The 20,853-nt window shown below is 45.7% G+C and overlaps 1 protein-coding gene and 1 pseudogene across 1 annotated transcript in view; both read right to left on the bottom strand.

Annotated features, from left to right (window-relative positions):
• LOC117702382 (coiled-coil domain-containing protein 12-like) overlaps positions 1-2,306 on the bottom strand; it is a 154,794-nt gene extending 152,488 nt beyond the window's left edge. The window contains exons 1-2 of the mRNA XM_076706436.1: positions 2,081-2,306; positions 1,875-1,909 (exon numbers count right to left, since the gene is read on the bottom strand). Of these exons, the coding sequence (XP_076562551.1) occupies positions 1,875-1,909; positions 2,081-2,260 (215 nt within the window). The 5' untranslated portion in view covers positions 2,261-2,306. The remainder of the gene's footprint in view (positions 1-1,874; positions 1,910-2,080) is intronic.
• A 4,888-nt stretch (positions 2,307-7,194) lies between these two features.
• Positions 7,195-9,329, bottom strand: LOC117702362 (crooked neck-like protein 1 pseudogene; annotated as a pseudogene).
• Between the last annotated feature and the right edge of the window lie 11,524 nt (positions 9,330-20,853).

Below are 20,853 nucleotides of genomic sequence, written 5' to 3'. Positions count from 1 at the left end.
TTGGGATTAAAAGTGTGCACCACCACCACCAGGTAAATATACTTTATTATAATTATTTTTGGTTTTGTTGGCTTGTTTTAGATGGATGTACTGTGCAGCTTTGGCAGGCCTAGACCTTGCTGTGTATACCAGACTGGCCTCCAGTTCACAGTCATCTGCCTGTGTCTGTCTCCTGAGTGCCAGGACCACACATGTATACCATAATTATTTTTGAGTTCTTGGAGATATTGAACACAGGGCCTCACATATAACAAGAAAGAATTCTATCACTGAGCTATCTCTATAGCTCAAGAAAACAGCTTTATGTTTATATATGTATATGTGTGTGTGTGTGTGTGTGTGTGTGTGTGTGTCTGTGTGATGTATGTGTGTGCCTACACACTCATCTGTGTGTAGGTACCTGCTTCACTGTGTATGTGTGGACAACCTGCTCTATCTTCATTTACTTTATTTTCTTGAAATAGGGTCTTTCACTGATCCCAGAGCTAACCCTGACAAGCCACAGTGGTCCTCCTGCCTCTGCCCTTCAGCACTGGGGTTACAGGCAAGCAGCCATGGCTGCCTTCCTCAGGTGGAATAGGGGATTTGAACTCTGTTCTTTATACTGCTGTCACAAACATGGTCCCCCTGAATCATTTCCCCAATCTCTAATTTTTTAAATATAGTAAAAGTGAGCTTGTATATAACAGCGCCTCTTTGTCTATTGTGCTATGGGTATGTGTTACAGTTATCTATGCCAGTCAAGGAGGGAGGGATGTTTGACCTAGCCATGTGTGATGTGCAGACTTCTGTGCCTTGGATCAAAGACTTGGGCATTTTGTAGTTGTTTTCAAAAGCTAAATGTCACAGGCCCCAAACTAAACCACTGACAGGATGAACATTAAAAAAAAAAAGGTAATCTATGTGGGGGAATAATCTGCATTTAAAGACCAATAAACCATTAGTTGGGCAAACTTATCACCCAGCTCACTTCTGCTCCCCATCCTCTCCTCCTCATCACACTTCTTTTTCTGCCCATCCCCCCTCCTCGTTAAGACATGTTTTAATTACATATTTTATGTGTGTGCATGAGCATGTGTTTGTGTACGTGTGTGGCATGGTGTATGTGTGGAGGTGAGGACAATTTCTAGAATTTAGGGTTGTCCTTCTACCATGTGAGTCCCTAGGATCAAACACCAAGTCATCAGGCTTGGTATCAAGTGCCTTTACCTGCCGAGCCGTCTCACCAGCCCATCTCTGCTTCATTAGGCTATTCCATAGCTGGGTGAACCCACTGGGCTATGGTCACATGACCTGAATCCTGTGCCCACTTGCTACTGAGTTCCCTCCATTTGGTCATTGTCCATGCCAGGCACTGCACTCTGACCTCTGTGGCTTTCTGTTTCTGCATTATTGGACCAGGATCCCATTCAACTTTGGGGAGTAAGAGGAGAGAGGGAAGAAATGGAAAAGCAAGTAATGGAGGGGTGTGTGAAGGGAAGAATGTGAGTGGTTGAGGCCAGGGATAATAAAATGAAGACTCACAGAATTCTGGAGCGGAGATGGCACTCACCCTGGTAGGTTTCTTGGTGACTGCCACATATAGGCTCACTGACCTTGAAGTAGGGGAGTATGCAGCACATCTGTATATTCTTGATTCACAAGGCCTGAAGTGAGACACTTGGGCCCCTCTTCAGCACTTTACCCTCGCCCATGTCTCATGCCTTACTTACTTAGCCCTCATCCCTGACTCTCTTGGGCAGAGCTATGCCTGCAGTGCTTGTCCCTATTCCCTATCTGTCCCTTGGCTGTCCTCCCAGCCGAGGCCTCTGACATGCACCAAACACCATCACCTTCCCAAAGGGCTTGTGCCAGCCTTCATGGACAACACTCACCAGTCAGGTTTCCGAGGTGCCAGGTTGGCCAGGTCCTAGGGAGAGAGGAGACAATGCATCAGGGGCAAGGCCCAGCCTGAGAGGGAGTGCAGAGACTGGGCATAGAGGCAGAAAAAGGCAGGCAGGCAAGGAAGTTAGTAGGGTGGGAACAGAGACAGCTAGAGAAGGAAGCAGCACAAGCAGGGAGGGGCCTCCCAGGTACTCACCACTTCCTCAATGACAGGCTCTGGCTTGGCAGCCTCCAGCTGCTCCTTCACCTTCTCCTCCACTAGAGGGGGAAAGAACAACACAGGCCTGGTGGGTGGGAGCTGTTCCTCCAGACTTAACAGCCAAAAGGGCCCCAGGGAAGAGGAGGGACACCACTCAGCAGCAACCCTGGAAGACATCTGGTCTCCTAGGTTGAAGGCAGACCCCAGGGCCCAGAAAGCGACAGAGCAGGCTATAGCTGGAGTGGACAAGGCCCGGGCCTCAGGCTTCCAGATACAAAATGGGAGGAGCCTGTGTCCATGGGAGCTATGGCACTAAAAGGGAAGGTCCTAGGGATGGCCTCTAGGTCTGGCATGGCTGGAGTCTGGGTGCCTTATCTTCCCTTTCATCCCACCTCAGACTCATGACAGGCACCTCCTGCCTCCAGTAAGTCCCTAGGTCTCTCTCTGAGTGTCCCCTTCTGGGGATCCATGCCTGAAATGGAACAACGTGGACAGCCTTCAGACCTGTCACCAGGGATGTGTTTCTCTGACATTCCTTCCTTCTGCCAAACTTAAGTTCTGGTAGCCTCCTGGTAGAGGCCTAGGGCCAGTTTCTCATCACCCTCCCACCCTGTGGGGTGCCCATACCACCCTCCACTACTCCATGGGGCAGGGAGAGGAGTAGCAATGAACAATAGGGCAACTTCTGAATTTTTGATGAGGTATTTACTCATTCATTACTTGCACAATGGAAAGTTGGTATCAAGAATTAAAAACTAAGATTCTTGGATAAGCATGGTGGCACTTGGGAGGCAGAGGTAGATGTCTGTGAGCTTAAGGCCAGCCTGGTCTAGAAAGTAAGCTCCACAGTGAGCCCCTGTTTCAAAACCAAAGGAAGCCAGATCCTTCAGGACCAAGGATAAATCTGCTCCTGTGACTAGGAGGTTCCCTCTTCACCCTACATCTGTCACCCTCAGTCAAAGGAGTGGGGAATCTGGACAAGGCTCTCTCTGGCCTTTGTGTTGCTGCTGGTTGTCCCCTGAGGCTCTATGGTTAGCTTCTCTCTGGGGTCTTTCATTCTGCCCCCCTCCCCAGCAATACAGGACTCACCATCTTGCCTTGCTGCCCAAGGATCTCAGGTCACTTCTACTCCTCATGCCCTGAGGACCTGTGGCCCACTCCAGGTTGGAGGTACAAGGGGCCTCCTCCCTGCCCTCCTGACCCTTTTATGTATGCTCCCTGAGAAGGTGTGTGAATGCCCCAGACGTCTCTCTCTGACTTGGTACCTCTTCTCTGAGGGTGACTGGAAGGAACATGGGGGAAAAGAGGTCCATGTACCTGCAACTGGTTTGGCCTGGGGGACCCGACACCTCTTCAGGTCTTCATCCTCTGGGACATAGTTCTGAAGCCTGAGTTCCCTGTGAGAGCAGAGCACAAGCACACCTCAGTGCAGGAGTGGGATGGGATGCCTGCTTCCCATGTGCAAGTTCCACGTTTCCTCCTCCTGTCTGGAGGTGGCCAAGTAAAGGGAAGCACAGAACTTAACCATCCCCCCCTCTCTCTCTCTCTTTCTCTCGCTCTCTGTCTCGCTCGCTCTCTCTCTCTCTCGCTCTCTCACACACACACACACACACACACACACACACACACACACACACACACGTTCCTCAGAAACTGGGCCATTGTTACTGAGGACACTAGCATCTACTGGGTTGTCTCCATTTGACAGTAATGGGAACTGAGGGTATGCCATTTTCATGAGGTCACACAGCAGAGATTGTACATCTGAGAACAAGGCTAAGCCAGAGCTCCTGGGTTGCATAATGCCTCAATGACAAAGCCCTCCATACCAGCTCTCCTAACCCAGCCAAACCTCCTCAGAACCTTTAAGTCTTACAGCCAGTGTATGTCACACAGTCCATCACTTTCAGTGGAAAGGGTCTGTATATACTGGGCCAAGTGATATGAAGATGAGAGAGAGAGAGAGAGAGAGAGAGAGAGAGAGAGAGAGAGAGAGAGAGAGAGAGAGAGAGAGAGAGACAGAGAAGAGTGACAGAGAGAGACACTCTCTGTGTTCAAAAGTGCAGGTGGGGGGCTTTATATTACATACAAAGGTTCCAGAAGGTGGCTTCTGGGCCTGAGGCTATAGTTGATTTGACCAACACAAAGGAGACACAAGAGGCTGATCTGTTTGACACCTGATGGGAGTGGCCCACAAAGGCCATGGGGACAAGGCTTAACCATATGTCATGATCTGCTCACATGCTGGTGAGACTTACAAAGCTCAAACCCTGACAGCTCTTTTGAATGCAACTAGAAAATCCTCAAACCTAGGGGTGTGGAATCCCAGAAACCAGAATTCCCCAGCAGGAGCCCAGGTTTTTATCCACTACCTGCAGGCAGTCTCCCAGCTCAGCAGCTCATCAAATCCAAATCAAATAGAGAGAGGACTGTCCCTGGGAAGAGGGGACCTGGCTACCCCACAGGGCAACAAGTTGAGAGTTCCTGATGGGTCACTGGGCTTAATTAAGGTAGGTGTGGACAGTGGACAGACCCTAGGCCAGAGGCACAGAAGAAAGAGCTATTTCCCCACTCTGTCTTGAACTGTGGTCCCTCAGAAAGTCCTAGGTTTTCAGGACAGCCTTCCAACCATGAGAGCTCTGCCTAGGCTAGGGTAAGAGTGCTGCTGGCTTCCCCAGTCCATGAGAGGGTTAAGTCATTCCACAGGTGAGGTGCACGATGCCTGTGGCCACATAACTAACTAGTGGCCATGTCCCCAGCTAACATACCAACATACCCCCTCTTTCCTCCTGCCAAGGTCCCTGGGGTTAGGCAAAACAAGGGGAGTGCCGGTACCCAAGTGCCCATCCCACACATCTAGGGGTACCCTACAGGCCCTGTTCCCTATACCTGCTCAGGTCTGGAGTGAGCAACAGGTCACTGGGGTGCACAGTGAGAAATGGAGCCTATCTGCTGCCATGGCTTTGTTCCCCACAGGGTGGAAAGAAAAGAGGAACAGAAACTGGATGTGGAAAGAAAACAGCAGAGATTAGTGAGGAGAGTAAAAAAAATAATTCCAACCCCACAACCAGATCCAGGGTCCATGAGTAATAAGAGACTACTGCGTAGCTTCACCTGCCACCCCGTGTTCTCAGATGGCCACCAGCATGAAGGGGGCCCAAAGCCTGAATCCCTGTGTCCCTGGCCCACTGACAAAGGGCAGGAGTCTCAGGAAAAGGGGCACTGGGTTGTGCTTTGGGCTTTTCTAAGCAAGTCCAAGATTTAACTCTCTTTCCACAAACAACAAACTGGGGCACAGAGACAGTTTAAACATCCACTGGTTGGCCTTAGAGAACAAAGCCAAGAAGGATTGCAGGGGAGCACGTGGAGCTAAGAAATAACAAGGGCCTCTTTTGAACCCCTGACTCTTGCTAATGGTGTCTGAAAAGCAGGGCTCCCTGCAACCTCACAGGCTGGAGAGAGAAGAAGAATGTAGCAGAGCCCAGGAGGAGAGGGCCCTGGCAAAGCTCTGGGATACCCACTGTGACCCCATCTTAAGAACGGGGTGAGCCTGCAGCATACCACTTTGCCAGAGATAGAAATAGTCTCTACAATCCCAGGGCAGGTAGATCACCCCTCAGCAGGGAGTGCGATATAACTGGGCACCTCATCAGTCCCACAAGGGAGGATCAGGGAACCCCTAGGCGAGGTGTTGTTGGGAGGGGCAAGAAGCTCTCTATGGAGAAAAAAAAAAAAAAAACAAACCAGAATTTCAGATGAGCTCCAACATAAATAACATCCATGGGTCACTGAAATCCAAGGATGTACTGGAACGATCAGAAATGGACTTGAGACAGGAGAATTGCAAATTTGAGGGTAGCCTGAACCTCACAGTAAGACTGTCTCCCCAGTACATAAAAGAATTAATTTTCCACTCTGTTTTCTATTTCTGCAGGGTTTGGTTGTTGTTGTCTGTCTGTCTCTGTCTCTGTCTCTGTCTCTGTCTCTGTCTCTGTTTGTATGTATGTATGTATGTCTACAGTGTGTGTGGGTGTGTGCACATGCACCACAGAGGTCAGAGGACAACTTGTAGGAGTGAGTCCTCTCCTTCAACATGGGTACCAGGACTGAACTCAGGTTTGTCTGTGGGGAACAGGATGAGACTTATACTAGAAGAAAAATAAATAGTATTTATTATCCACAGACTCAATGAAATTGTAATCAAAATGCCAGCTTGTTTCCCTGTCTTTAGTTGACATCAGCAAGCTGGTTGTTAGAGGGAGTGAGAGCAGAGGAGAGTCTGGAGACAGTCTCAAACTGTAGCTCAGGGGAGTCTCAAACTTGTAACAATCGTCCTGCCTCAGCCTTGCTAGTGCTGGGATGCCGGGTGAGCGACTACATCCAGCATGACTGTAAAGTTTATAAGGAAAGAAAGGATTAGAACAGCAGAAGTGATTCTGGAAAACCTCTTATGGACGATGGGATGGCCACCCTGGCCAGGCCATGAGACCAACTTGGCTGGGGAAGCAGGGGCAGGACCCTAGGGTGCTGGTCCCATGGCTCCTCAGCTGCATACCCTGGCCTTGCAATGTTTCTGGTTAGACAGCTCAATCTGTGAAATGTGGCCACTCGGCTTCCTCCCAGCACTATCTACTCTGTCAAGTGAACATGGCTCTGTCTGTGCTGTCTCCTGCTCCTCCCCCTCGTGGTCACATGTGCTCACCTCTATGCCATGCACCCACCTTGCTGTTTCCCCAGCTATTGTCCTAGCTGTAAAGTTAGCACAGTGTGTTCTCTAAGAACTAGTTAGGTAGGTTCAAGCTCTGCCTGTCTGTAACCATCTCAGGAGGGACCATTGTAGCCGCCCTCGGCCACAAGTCAACTGGGTTCACCTGAAAGGGGGGCTGGGAATGAAAGGGGCTGGAGGGCAAGAAGAGATGAGGCCAAGACAAAGTTCTCTGATCAAGGCCCAAAGCTTTAATGTGCAGCTCTCAATTTAAAGGGGAAGACCCAACCCACAACCCCTCCTGGTTCCAGATGGGTGGGATAATCCATAGTCGTTCCAGGTCACAGTCAGAGATGTCTCAAGGCAAGCCCAGGGGCAGTTCTGCTTCTGTGTTCCGGGCAGCCAAGGTGGGTAACTCCACCTAGATCCAGTCACTTGACCTTGTTGTGGTAACCAAGGTCTCTTCAGGCTTGCTCATGGTTGGGGGGAAGGTACACTGTTCCGCAGCTTCTCTTTCCTGTCGCTGTTTCTTCCAAAGCTTGGCCATCGCCAGAAGCTTGAGGTTAGGCTGGTTGGCAGCATCCTCTGGAAAGATGTAGTCATAGACTTCTACCCATCTGGCATCAGACCCATCGTCGGCCTGGACCTTTCTTCTCTTCTTGACCTTTTCTGGCATGAGTTTGTCTACTCTCTCCTTGTCTGATGCTGTTCCAAATTCATCTTCAAACTTTCGCCAGGATTCCAGCAACATAAGCCTCTCTTCTTTTTCCTCACAGTTTCTCATGGTCTTGTTAGCTTCTTCATAAATCTGTCTGCATTTAGCCACACTTCCTTCTTCTTTCCCAGAAGATAACTCAAACTGAGCAAAACTAATCCATACCTTGACGTGCTGTGTTCGCTGAAGCAACTGTCGGTAAAGGTTTCTTGTTCTCTCAGTTTCTTCCTGCTCAATCTCAAAATCAATATATGATTTCCAAAGTACCTCTGGCATATCCAAGCGTGGCTGGCTGATGGCTAATTCATATATTGCCCTAGCTCTCTCAATATCACCAAGGATTGTCTCTAATTCTGCAAACTTAATCCATGACGTACAATTTTCAGGTCCAAATTCCAAAAACTTTTCATAAAGCTTTCTGCATCTGTCAAATTCTCGAAGCTGTAGTTCCAGTTCTATGTAACCTTTGAATAACTTGTTCTTTGGACATTTGCCTATGGAAGTTCCCAGAGCTCTTCTGGCAAATGGCAGATTTTTCTGTCTTATTTCAAACTGTGCGTAATATAACCACATTTTGGCAAACGTGAACTTTTTGTGAGGAATTAGTTCCAAAGACGCTTGATATACCTGTCTTGTCCTCTCAGGATCCTTGGCCTCCAGCTCTTCATAGAGTGCATAGTTAATCCAGAGGTAGATGTAGCGCTTCCAGTGCCTCTTCTCCTGGATGGGTGGCACATTGGCAATGGCTCTCTCATAGACTTCCCGCACAGTGTCAGCTTCTGCATCACTTTCCACCAAGCGTAAATAATCAAACCATGCATCATAATTGTGTGGATCAGCCTTCACTTCTTCTTCATACTGGAATCTCCGCTTGCTCACGAGGATATCTTCTATACCCCTCCGGTCACCAAACTTCTTCTCAAAGAGGGTATAGTTTTTAAAGAGTTCTTGGGCTTCTTGTTTTGGAATCCTATCCAGGGCATATCTGTAGATAACTCGTACCCTTTCAAATTCTTTCTGGTTTTCCTCAAATTTAGCAAAGGCCACATACAGGTGTTCGTCCATATGCTCATCCCCAAAAAACTCAACCGCTCTCTCGTAGACTCTCCGAGCTTGAGCAAAATAAGCATGCTTCTCTTCAAACCGAGCATACTTGATCCAGTTCTTCACAGCAGGGTGCACGAGCACAAAGCGTTCATAAATGGTGCGGGCCTTCTCCACCTCTTTGTATCTCAGCTCAAAGTTGATATAGGAGTGCCAGGCCTGCTCCTCAGGCTGCCATTCCATCCAGCGTTCAAACACCTGCCGAGCACCAGGAGGATTGTTCAACATCTCCTCCATGTGTGTGTACTTGTACCAGAACTGGTCGACTCGTGGCAGAGTTGTTACGGCACGGTCCCAGATATTTCGGGCATGGTTGACCTGGCGGTTCTTCATTTCCATTTCTGCATATTTCAGCCAGAGTGGAATAGTCCGGTTGTTGACATCTAAAGCACGCTCGTATATGGATCGAGCCCTTTGAATCTCCTTTAGACTTTCCTCCCATTGTGCATATTTTATCCAGTTACTAATCACAGTTCTATTTTTTCTTATGTTATCTTCAAAAGTCTTCCTTTTCCGTAGTTTGTAATCCTCTAATTCTTCTTTGTCTGTGATCTTCTGCTGAGGTGGAGGCGGGAGGAGCTCGAGTTCTCTTTCTTTAGCTTCTCTTAGAAGCTGCTCAGCAGTTATCTGTACCTCCGCAGGCAATTTGTTTTTCACCTTGGCCACTTTAGGAATCCGCTGTTTCCCGGCTGCTGTGGAGGCCACCATGATTGCAGAGGCGGAAAACGAGCGACCCTGGCCCACACCCGGACTTCAGAAACCGACTTCAAGAAACAGCCCTCACCGCAGAGCCAGCCCACAACAAACTAGATTCCGGAACCTGTTGGGGACCGCACTAGCCCCACGTTGGGTCAGCCAAAATAATGTTGCAGCCCAGGCAAAATGTTGAGGCCCGGGCCGACCCACGTTTGGGCGGCCACTGTATCCCGGCCCAAGCTGCTGCTCCGGTCTGTGGGTCAAGGTTCCAGCAAGAGCGAGGGTGACAGCAGATTCTACCTAATGTCAGAGATTCGTCTCTGATGATCCCTCTATATTCTCTGATCTCTGGTTCTGTCTTCTATAGTCTCCCTAATGTCTTCTATCGTCTCAATTCTGATCTGTTCTGTCTCTGCCTTTTATATGTCTCACTTCTAAGCCACGCCTCTAAGTTACACCTTTAATCATGCCCTTAGGGCTTGTCTCTAACTCTGATTTCTATAATCTCACACACCTTTAATCTCAAGGTATCTAAACCAAGATTATCAGAGTGTTCTCAGCTGTTGTAGGCGATTGTAATTCAAATCTCATGTCAGGGTATATGGCTCAAGATGGCTGCAAAGCTGATAGCCACTTTCTGCTAAAAGTCGGCACCCAACAGGTCCCCCTTTTTAAATGTTTTATTAAAAGGGAAGGCTGGGAAAACTTACGGAAACCGTGCCTGTCCTAGGTTGGAGCAAAGGACCCCAGCCTCCCTTTCCCGTCCTTGGATACTCAACAGCCATTGGTTGAGCTCCTGTCTTAGGATGGTGAGGCCTCCCTTCTTTTAGGGGCAAGGGTCTCGGTATGCTCTCTTACCCGTCACTGACTATCCGGTTTAGTGCGTAAGTTAGGGGATATACCTCATTAGTCTTGATGACAGAGGTTTTACAATCCCTTGCTTCCAGCCTGTAATAATGGACCTGTGTGGGTTTCATTTGAATAGCATCTCATAAAAAGCCATCAGTTTGTTGAACCGCGTGGACCCAAAAGACAAGAGACTTAACAACGCCTGAATAGTTCGTATGACAGCAACAGTCTTTTTAAAGGGCAACATATAACTCCCTCTATCAGAGGAGTAAAAAGTGTAAGCCTCTTCTATTCTGTTTATAAATGTCTTATATCAGAATCTAAACCTATATAAATACAAAACTAATCATAGCTTTGATCTAAAGAAAACTAAGGAAATCCCTGTTCCTGCTCTAGTCAATCTCAAACCCAAAAAACAACTATAGTAACTGTGGTAGTGTGTTTTCTCCTGGGTCTAAACAATCTAAATTCCCACTAAATCTAAAACAATCTAGTTCCCCACTAAATCATAAGTCAGGGAATCAAGACTCCAATAGAGCTACCCTGGAGATATGGGTGGTGATGTCTTCTTCAGCACTGATAACTTCCCAAGTCAGGTTTACTCGTTGATCTGTTCCAGTTTGAAGGCAATTGTGAAGCATCTTCATGTTTCCTGTGAAGAAAAAATACGCTTCTCAGGGGGTTTCTCCTCCCTGGATTTGTTATTGTTGTCTATTTGTTTAATCAGTCTCTCTGGCAGCCAACGTGCAGCATCTGCAGTTTGGGAATATATGCAAACAGAACCTCTTCCCCAGATAAGCACTGGGTCTGGCCCATTCCAGGTTCCAGTTAATGGGTCTTTCCAGAGGACTGTTGCAAAATTCTTTTTGGTATCAGGATGCCAGAATCTATCTGCAGCAGATTTTCCTTCAGAATCGAAATTTAAAAAATTTAAAATGAAGAGTGCATGATGAAGGATATTTCTGGGGGATCCCTTGGTAGGGTACCATTCCCCCTTTTTAATTTTTTCAAATTGACATTTAATGGTTTGATGTGCCCTTTCTACCATACCTTGGCCCTGTGGATTATATGGAATACCCGTTTTATGTAGTATTCCCAATCTTTCACAAAATTGGTGGAAACTGGAGCTTGTATAACCTGGGCCATTGTCAGTTTTTATCTGTTTAAGCACACCCAATACAACGATTGTAGCAAGCATATGAGCAATCACATGCTTGCTTGCTTCTCCAGTTTGTAATGTTGCATAGATGAAACCACTGTATGTGTCTACACGTACATGTATATATTTTTGCTTGCCAAATTCATTATAATGAGTAACATCCATTTGCCAGATACTGTTTGGTATCAGTCCCTTTGGATTTACACCCAAATGAGGAACTGGTAAAAGCTTAGCACATGATTGACATTGTTTAACAATTTGTCTAGCTTGTTCTCTAGTAATTTTAAACATACCTTTTAAAGTTTTGGAATTAAGGTGATGTAACTCATGAGCCTTTATGGCCTGATCCAAATTAGATGGCAGATCTGATAAAGTCACTGCAGCTATACGAGTAGCTAGTTCTGCCTTGGTATTTCCTTCAGAGAGAGGACCTGGTAGCCCTGGCTAACCTGGAATTCACTCTGTAGACCAGGCTGGCCTTGAACTTAGAAATCCACCAGCCTCTGCCTCCTGAGTGCTGGGATTAAAGGCGTGTGCCACCACCACCTGGCAGATCCAAGTTAGATAATCTCTTCTTCACTTTTTACTAATCCTTTCCCTGGGCGAAAATCCAGGGTTTATCATTTGAGCTGTGATTATTTCATTAGGGCTGCACATAATCAATCCCAACTGGGATAACAGATCTCTGCCCCAGAAATTAATGGGAAGGCCTGAGATCCCATTTCTGGGATTAATACTGTGTGGGTGGCAGAACTGAGGTCCAGTCCTGCGCTTCCTGGTGTTGCTCGACTGAGTTCAGAAAGGGATTGGTGTTTGTTGGTAAGAAACTGACTGCTCCATAAGCCTGTTTTGGCTTGCATCAGTTCAGGGCCTGGAGCTGGCCCCTGTTCCCCTTTCCCTGATTATGGGAAAGGGTATTACCTTGTGCGTGTTGTTTAGACCTACAATCACTAGCCCAATGCCTTCCACATTTGCAAATTGGGCAGAGCCCAGGCTGATTTCTGGGCTGTCTCTGGCTTAACTCATTTTCTACTTTGCAATCTCTTGCAAAGTGTCCAGGCTTACCACATTTAAAACATGCCTTTCTTTCTTTACTTGCCAAAAAATCTCTTACTGATCTGACCGTTGGATTTCAGGGGGAAGGCGAGAGGCCTTCCAGAAGCTCAGGGGATCTGACTGTCAGGTTTCAAGAGACTGAGCGCTCCTACTTGGGAGAAGATGTGGAATCCTTCTCCATCTGGGGTTGTGACCAAATGTAGTTAAGTATTATTTGTGCCACCCGTGGCAGGGGTGAGCTATCTGTGTTTTATGTACCACCCGTGAGAGGGGTGAGCTATTTGTGTTGTTTTTTATATGTGTGTGTCTTTTCTTGGCAAATCATCTGTGTGTTAGCTGTTAATCTACTGTGTTAAACATCTTGAGTTAAAAATAGGTAACATGATTGCCGGCAGAGAGAGAAATGAAGCAGCTGGTACAAGAATACAGCTGCAGAAAGGCGGGCAGGTCCTTTACTAAGGGGCAGCTACCTCGGTTGGTGCTCGAGGTTCGTGTTCCTACAGCCCACCTACCGCATGTAGGGTATGCTTCAGGTAACAGCACATGGAGGGTGCCCTCACCCAGCCCGCACTTGGCGGGTGACAACTCGTGGTTCCCCAGCACAGCAACAGCATGCAACAGCTACCTAGTTTGGTATTCCTGGCTGTACTGGGTACCTTGAGGTCACTAGTGCAATAAATGGCAGTTTTCCACCTGCCGCCTATGAAGATAGATGAGAGAACCCAGGTGATAAAAAAGAAAAAAACCTGGCAGTGGAGCCAGGACAGCTAGACAAACAGCCGCATCAACATTGTTCACCTGAGAGTTAATTATTTAAAAAAAAAAAAAAGACAAGAACTGGTTAAAACTGCTTACTTAATTTAGTTTAAAACTTACTTGTGAGGCTGTCTTGATTTACACAAGAAAAACTGATAATTCGCCCTGCTCTGTGGCCAGGAGAAGGGCACCAGCAGAAAAAGAAAGTTGATAATGATTTTTCCCAGTTTAATAAGTAAAGAAGTGCTTTTTTTTTTTTTTTCTAAAATTACAGCTTAAAAGTTACAGGCTGTCCTGAGTCAGAAAATATATATATGCACTTCAGTTTTGATAGATTTTTTGATAGATTTTCTAGCCATTACTGTTTGAGACAATTTCATTATTTATATGAGATTTTCATTAAGATTTGGTTCAAAGATGAGAGTTCTGACAAGATAAAATTGAAGAAGTGGTGAAGACTTGTGCTCTTATGTTAGACATAAAAATGTTTACTTTATTGTTCTTGTTGTAATCAGAAATAACTCTTTAAAAGGTTTTTATAGAACTATGACCAAAGTTTCTATTTTGTTAAAAGTTAAATTCAAATATGTGTCAAATGTAACTCAAGTTGCCTTTTAAAAATTGTTAATAACTGTGTGAACCTTCAACATCTTAATAATCCTTGCTGTGAAATGCTACAGATAAGGCTATTCATTCTGATTTGGTTTCTTTCTTAGAGCTTCAGAGGTGAGCTCACATTACACCTGTGGACAAGGTACTGTTTGCAGACTGAATTAGGTTATGGTCTCTAGTGTGATGTGAACAGCAGTCATGCAGCCTCACAAATGCATCAGTCTACACAGAGTTCAAAGCAACAAATAAGGTAAAAGCCTTGCTTTCACAAGACCTTTGCAGGTTCTGGTCTTCAGATTGGGGACCCCGTCAATTGATCAGGCCGTGGTCAGCAGCAGGTCAATTTGGACCAGATGTGACTGAGACCTTCATGTGACAGAAGGTAAGGGACACCCAAAGGCCCATGCCAGATCCCACTGATAGATCTTGAGAGAGAGGGTTACATGAGACCCCACTAATTTTGATCAGGACACATGAGGTTAAGCAGAGATCAGATAAGTTACCCACAGCCTTTCTAGACTAGCTCATAGAGACATTCTGTCAGTGTAGACAAGGCTCCAGAGGCTACAGAGACTACAAGATAAGTCATTGAAAGATTTAGGAAGTATACTACATATTAAAATTATTGATGGTAATAACAAGTGAGAGAAGATTTAAAAGAAAGGAATAGAGAAGAGGAATAGAGAAGGTTTACTATAAGTCTAGAAGACAAGAGTAGAGAAGAATAGAGATAAGTTGCTGTGAGTCCAGAGGAATCGAGAGGAATAGAGGAGACTAGAGAGAGGTGAAGAAAGAGAAAGGTGACAGGAAAGAATTCACAGAAAGCAGAAAAAAGGGACTCCAATCAAAGAGAGATAAAACTCTTTGAAAAAGACCAGTGTGCGCATTGCAAGTAAAGGAGCCAACTTCAGGGTCCAAGAGGGCCCTAAAAAATAGAAGCCAGGGCCAGAAAATCCCAGGCCTCAAAAAACACCCCAAGTGGCGAAGATAACAGCTCTGTGTGAAGACAGCTATTGAGATAGACGGGGCAGCTTGGAGCCACCCAACTTTTGATAGACACAGGGGCTTCCTCCAGGCCAATGGGTCAAAACATATTCATGGACTACCCGAAAATGGTGGACTAAGAGATGGGCTGGGTATCCCATTCATTTATGGTCATCCTAGGCTGCTCCTATCCCCTGTATGGTTGAGGGGATACTCCCTAGGATGGACATCCAGATACAACACTTCCTGGGCTGCAACTAGCTGACAAGAATTCAACGGATAGAAGACTGACTTCAGCCAGGAGCCAAGGTAACGTGCTTTACAGACGGGAGCAGTTTTCTCCATGTTGGTCAGAGACAAGCCAGCACTACTGTGGTGGACACATGCCATCTGGACTGACTCCCCACCCCTGAGATCATCGGTGCAGAGAACAACCTTGGAACTTGGGGCTGACAAGAAAGCCAACATCTGCATGGACAACAGGTATGCTTTTGCCACAGCCCATGTCTGCAGGACTATATACCAAGAAAGGAAACCCTGATGAAACCAGGAACTGTGAGTATTCGTTGTCCAGGACACCAAAAAGGGAGGAGACTCAGTGGCCTGAGGCAATAACTGGACAAATCAAGTGTCTTGATATGGGAGCCTGTTCCAGTTGTGGGCCTAAGAGATGGCCTCACTTAAAGCACAGAATAAGAGAAAGAACTCAGATTGCTAGCCATCCTGCCAGATACTATGTAGAGAAAAAGAGATAATAGTGCACACAAGAAGGGAGAACTATACTCCCCAGAAAGCAAAGGATTTACCAGACTAAATACACAGATGGACTCTTAAGATATGAGTGCAACCAAGCAGCCAAGAGACTTAAAGCGTATAAGGGACCTTAGATTTTGAGCCAGAGAAATAATAAGACTTAGAGTAAATAAGAAATACCTAGGAAAAAACAGCCTAGAATAGGGACCTTCCCGAGGTTTCAAGTGCCCTAGGTAATTAGATCAGAGAGCAGTTTTATATTGTCTCCAAAGCTCAGGACAGGTAGAGAGAATATACAGGACCCTAAAATTAAACTACCCTTGGGAACTGGCGCTGGCTAGAGTGTCCCTTGTCCTTGTTCCATACCCAGAATGTCCCTTTTGTGTGAGAAATGATTTTTCAGGATGCTAAGAGACTTCCTGGTGCTGCTACCCACCCGACCTCCTTGAAATCCACCAACACGTGCCTGAACATCCGGACGCCAGAGCAACCTCCTGCTGTTTAGCTCAAGGTCGTCTGCTATTCTACAAGGCCAAAGAGCAGGCCCTGACTCCTGAGACATCCCACCCTAGAGGCACGGGGGCAATGCTGCCTTAGAGGATGGGGCTTAGTGTGTATCCACCCAAGGTTAAATGACAGCTTGTGATTACAAGATTGAAGTTGAAATGTGAATCTAGAGTTATATAGATTTGTTCCTTTTGCAATTTCTCTTTATTATATATGTGATTTTATGTGTATGTAGACAGCTATGTGCCACAAAATGTGTAAAAGTCAGAGGACAACTTTGAAAGTGTGTTTCAAAGAAAAGGAAATGTTTTGAGACCCCTAGTCAATAGAATAGAGCCCAAGAAGCCCTGCTAACAGATACTTAGTTCCTAAGATTGATAAATCATGATGTGTGCTTGCAGTCAAAGATTATTGTGTACTTGTCCAGCTAGATCCCGCAGGTACTCTTCAACTGAGTTTGAGATACACTCTAGACGCTTCTACAGAGAGCCTATTTTCCTTGACTCTAGCTGTTACATTGAGACTAAGAATGGCTACAGGTATAGAGACAGGTGCTGCTAAGAGGACTAGACTTGCTGTTTCTTAAAGAAGTCTGTTGCTCTAAGAGAAGAATGTTAAGGTTAGACTAGAGACAGAAAGATAGAGAGGAACAGCAGAACTGTTTTGAAAATTGGTTCAATAAGTCTCCTTGGTTGACAACCCTGTTATCCTCCCTTGCTGGACCTCTTGTGATTTTACTTTTGCTTTTAACCATAGGCCCTTGCATTTTAAATAGATTAGTAACTTTTGTTAGAGACAGAATAAGTGCTGTTCAATTTTTAGTACTGCGACATCAATATTGGACTTTAGGTCAAGAAAATGACAATTATGATGATACTGAAATCTAAGTTTTTATGATTAAAAACCTGTCATTAGAGAAAATGGGGAAATGAAGAATGAAAAATTATAAAAATCATTTTTATAGAACATATATATATATATATATATATATATATATATATGCCCTTTAAGTTTTTTTAGGGACATGGAAAATTTTCTCTGAAACAAGCCAGGCCAGTTCCAGGAACTGGCTGTAAGGAGTGAAAGTCATTCAGGTGGTAAAAACACAATGACAGGGCTGTGGCTTTACAGCTGGAGCTAGTAAGAATACAAGGTAGGGCAGTGACTTGGTGAAACCACATTTTTGAGAAAAATGAGTGTGCAGTGATTTTCACATGACTCTAGATTATTTGGGCTAGATTCTCTGGAATTTTCCACTGTTCTTGGTTACCCCTCCCTTGGTCTTCCAAAATTTGGTTTTTTCAAAAATTGTAAAACAACCAATCATGTGTAACCACGCGAAAATGCAACCATTCATGTGTAAGAGCACGAAAATGCCATCCTCCTCCCACCCCATGCTATAAAAGACCCTTTAACCCACCACTCTAGGCCAAAACCCTGCTCTTGGAGCTAAAGAGCTTGTCGTTTTGACCGCCGGCTCCTCCCCTAATAAACCTCTGCTGATTGCATCCAGGTATGGTTACTTGTGATTTTTGGGTAGCCACAATGTCCTAAGACTTGAGGAAGGGTCTCCGGAGTTTGGAGCTCTTCAAAAACACAGAGCTCTTGCATAGAAACAGATTCCCTAGAACTAGATGGGATCAGTAGGATAGGGGATGGAGAGGGGTGTGACTCAGCCATAGCCTAGACAGAGCGTGTTTAACCTACAGAGAGAGGCCACCCCCCACCCCCTGCATCTCTAAGGGAATTTTGCCATGAGGACTGAAGACATCTCCAATCCAGTCTCAAAGTTCTGATCCCCCATCTCAGGGGTCTCCTCTCTGCCCCCTTCCTTGAGTCTATTTCCTGGACAGAGTTATGGACTACATTGGTCCCAACCCAGCAGCCTAGAGTGAACTTCCTACCCAACCCCCCACCCCCAATGAAAACCAAACCTTGCCTATAAGATGCAGGTTCTACCTTCTAGAACTAACCCTGGTTGGTCTCTTAGGCTGGCTGCCGAGTGGCCATGACCTTTTTCCTCTACTTCCTGGCAAACAACTACTACTGGATTCTGGTGGAGGGGCTGTACTTGCACAGCCTCATCTTCATGGCCTGTTTCTCAGAGAAGCAGTACCTGTGGGGCTTCACCATCTTTGGCTATGGTACGGAGCCCAGTATGGTGGGTAGGGTGAAAGTGGACTCCCACAGGGCATGTCCTGTCTCAGTTTTATAGCCGGCTGGGCCGCCCATCCTGCTGTGACTGACTGTTACAGCTCTAAGGAATTCCACTTGACTATAGGCAGGGTTCACAAGGTGCTGTTGACTTGGCCTGGCATTTCAGCTCTCTTAGGGTGATAATTCCTGGGGATGCAATGAGGTAAAACTTGGGACGGGAGTGGGATCTAAAGTCACCAGTTAGCCTGGGGTTGGGGGTATAGTCTGGAGCTTATAGTGTTTGTGCGTGTATGCCTGTGCACATACAGGCACAGGACAACGCTGTAGAGTCACTTCTTCCACCTTTACGTGGGTTCCTGGACTCCAGCACAGGTTGTCTGGGGTGTGCAGCAAGGACTGACTTTTACCCCTGAGCCGTCTCTCCAGCCCTTGCTACACTTGAATCTGTAATGTACCTATGTAGTTGGATGTCTGTGGACTATGACACTCTCATCTCAGTCCTGGTTCTTATGTCTTCCATCAGTCTTGCTCAGCAGTCAACCCTACTGATCCTTCCAAAAGATGTCAGTATATTAGCCATTTCTCTCTCCCACATCCCTGGGCGAGCCTCAAGCTGGCCTGTAGCTGGATGATCTGAACTCCTGATCCCCCTGCCTCCCTGGACTGCTGGTGTTACAGGTTATCTACAGCCACACAAAGATCTGAAACTGTCATCTGAGAGATTTTATTTACTTTTTGGGTGTCCTAACTTCTGTGTGCACACGCACTTTACTGCATGACCTAAGTCCTCGGCACTGTCTGCCAAAGCTGGGGCACTGTATGGAAGGAACACAACATACAGGGACCAGCACACTGAATGAGTTAGGGGGAGAGGAAGCCCTAAAATGAACTGTCAGGAGCCAACTTAGGAGAAGCTAAAAACTAGCAGGTGACATTCCTGAGATGGGTCCACTTTGGATCCTAATTTATGACACAACTAGGGTAGGCAAGGCCCATCAGAAATTCATTTTAGGAAAGATTTCTGCTATTAATATGCTTTTTTGTTCTTATTAAATGTATATAAAAATCACTATGTGTTAACCCAAACTTTTGAGCCGATCTTTGCAAAACAATGGAGATGTACTATGTTGTGATGCTATATAGACAAATACATGATGTTTTTCAGGACAGGGTGTCTCTGTGTCGTCCTGGCTGTCCTGGAACTCACTCTGTAAACCAGGCTGTCCTCAAACTTAGAAATTCACCTGCCTCTGCTTCCCAAGTGCTGGGATTAAAGGCATGGGCCACCACTGCCCGGTGATTTCTTAATTCTTAATGATGATCCTGGAAGATTTCCTAAATAATACCAGTATTTTTAAGCTTTTTTATACTGGGATTACTATTAGGTCCTCCTCTCTCACACTTTCTCTCTCTCTCTCTCTCTCTCTCTCTCTCTCTCTCTCTTTAAATTTATTTAATGTATGGGAGTACATCTTCACTGTCTTAAGAAATACCAGAAGAGGCCATTGGATCCCATTACAGATGGTTGTGAGCCACCATGTGGTTGCTGCTGGGAATTGAACTCAGGACCTCTGGAAGAGCAGTCAGTGCTCTCAACTGCCAAGCCATCTCTCCAGCCCCTCTTAGGTCTTCACTGATGTCAAAATTGCAAGGAGAACTCTGCCAGTCTTTAGTGTCATGAGTTAGTTGCTTCTGAGATAGCAAGCAGGCACCTACTACTCAGAGCACATTCCAAGAGGTTGTAAAACCATTAACCAAAGGTCATAAAAAGGGAACTACAATTTACTATATGCACAAGGACAGAAGATAAAATATTGACTGGGTTTTTCTATACAAAGCTTCACTAATAACTTACTGTTTTTCACTCTCCATGACCCTGTAGATAATGTGACAGATAATGTCTGGCCAGATAATTACTCCTAATGTCTATACATGTAAACATTCTCTGTTGTAAACTTATTTATGTGTAAACTTGTGATGAACTTTTTATACCATATGATCATGTATTCTGAAAGATGGCTATGTGCTGAGGACGACCAGAAGAGTCAGAACTGAGCTGAGGAGAACTTTTGTAGACAAAACGGAACACAAGAAGAACTTAGAAGTAAAGGCATACCATTGGGAGCAATGGTATTAAGAGTAAGGACATCACTGTGACATCAGAGCAGGAGAGAGTAGGACAAGAATGCAGAGTGGAATAACTCATAAACTATAAGGCAACTTAAAAAACTAAGAGAGCAATATGCAGCATGCTAAGGGAAGGAGGAGAACAGAGGAAGCTCCAGAGAGAGCAGAAAGAGCAGGCAGGCTTCTACTGCCCATGGGACAGAACAGGCCTTTTCTTAATAGCAAGGCAGGCATAGTCATATTAAAGACAACAAAGCTTTCTTCTCTTACAGATTTGGGTTTAATTCAGTTAGCAATAAAAGGGCAGAAGCTTTTTCCTTCTCTGTGCAATAGAGACTGAAGCTTGTTTTTCATCCAGAATGAGTGAGTTCTTTCTGCACTGGTGCTTAGTCTTTTGCTCCAAATGCATGTTAGTATGGATGTGTGTGTGGTTCCATATGTAATTGTGAGAACATATGCAAACTGGGCCTCACTGGTTAGAATGGAAATGTATAAGTGTGCATGCATGAATCTGTGAATTTATATGAGCTTATGAATATGAATTTATATGAGCTTATTCCATCTTTGCTTATGTAAAAGTTTTTCCTCCT

Source organism: Arvicanthis niloticus, unplaced genomic scaffold (genome assembly GCF_011762505.2).
Source record: "Arvicanthis niloticus isolate mArvNil1 unplaced genomic scaffold, mArvNil1.pat.X pat_scaffold_73_arrow_ctg1, whole genome shotgun sequence".
In the NCBI taxonomy this organism is placed as follows: Eukaryota; Metazoa; Chordata; class Mammalia; order Rodentia; family Muridae; genus Arvicanthis; species Arvicanthis niloticus.
Note: the sequence above shows the minus strand (reverse complement) of the source record. Positions and strands in the feature narration are given on the sequence as shown.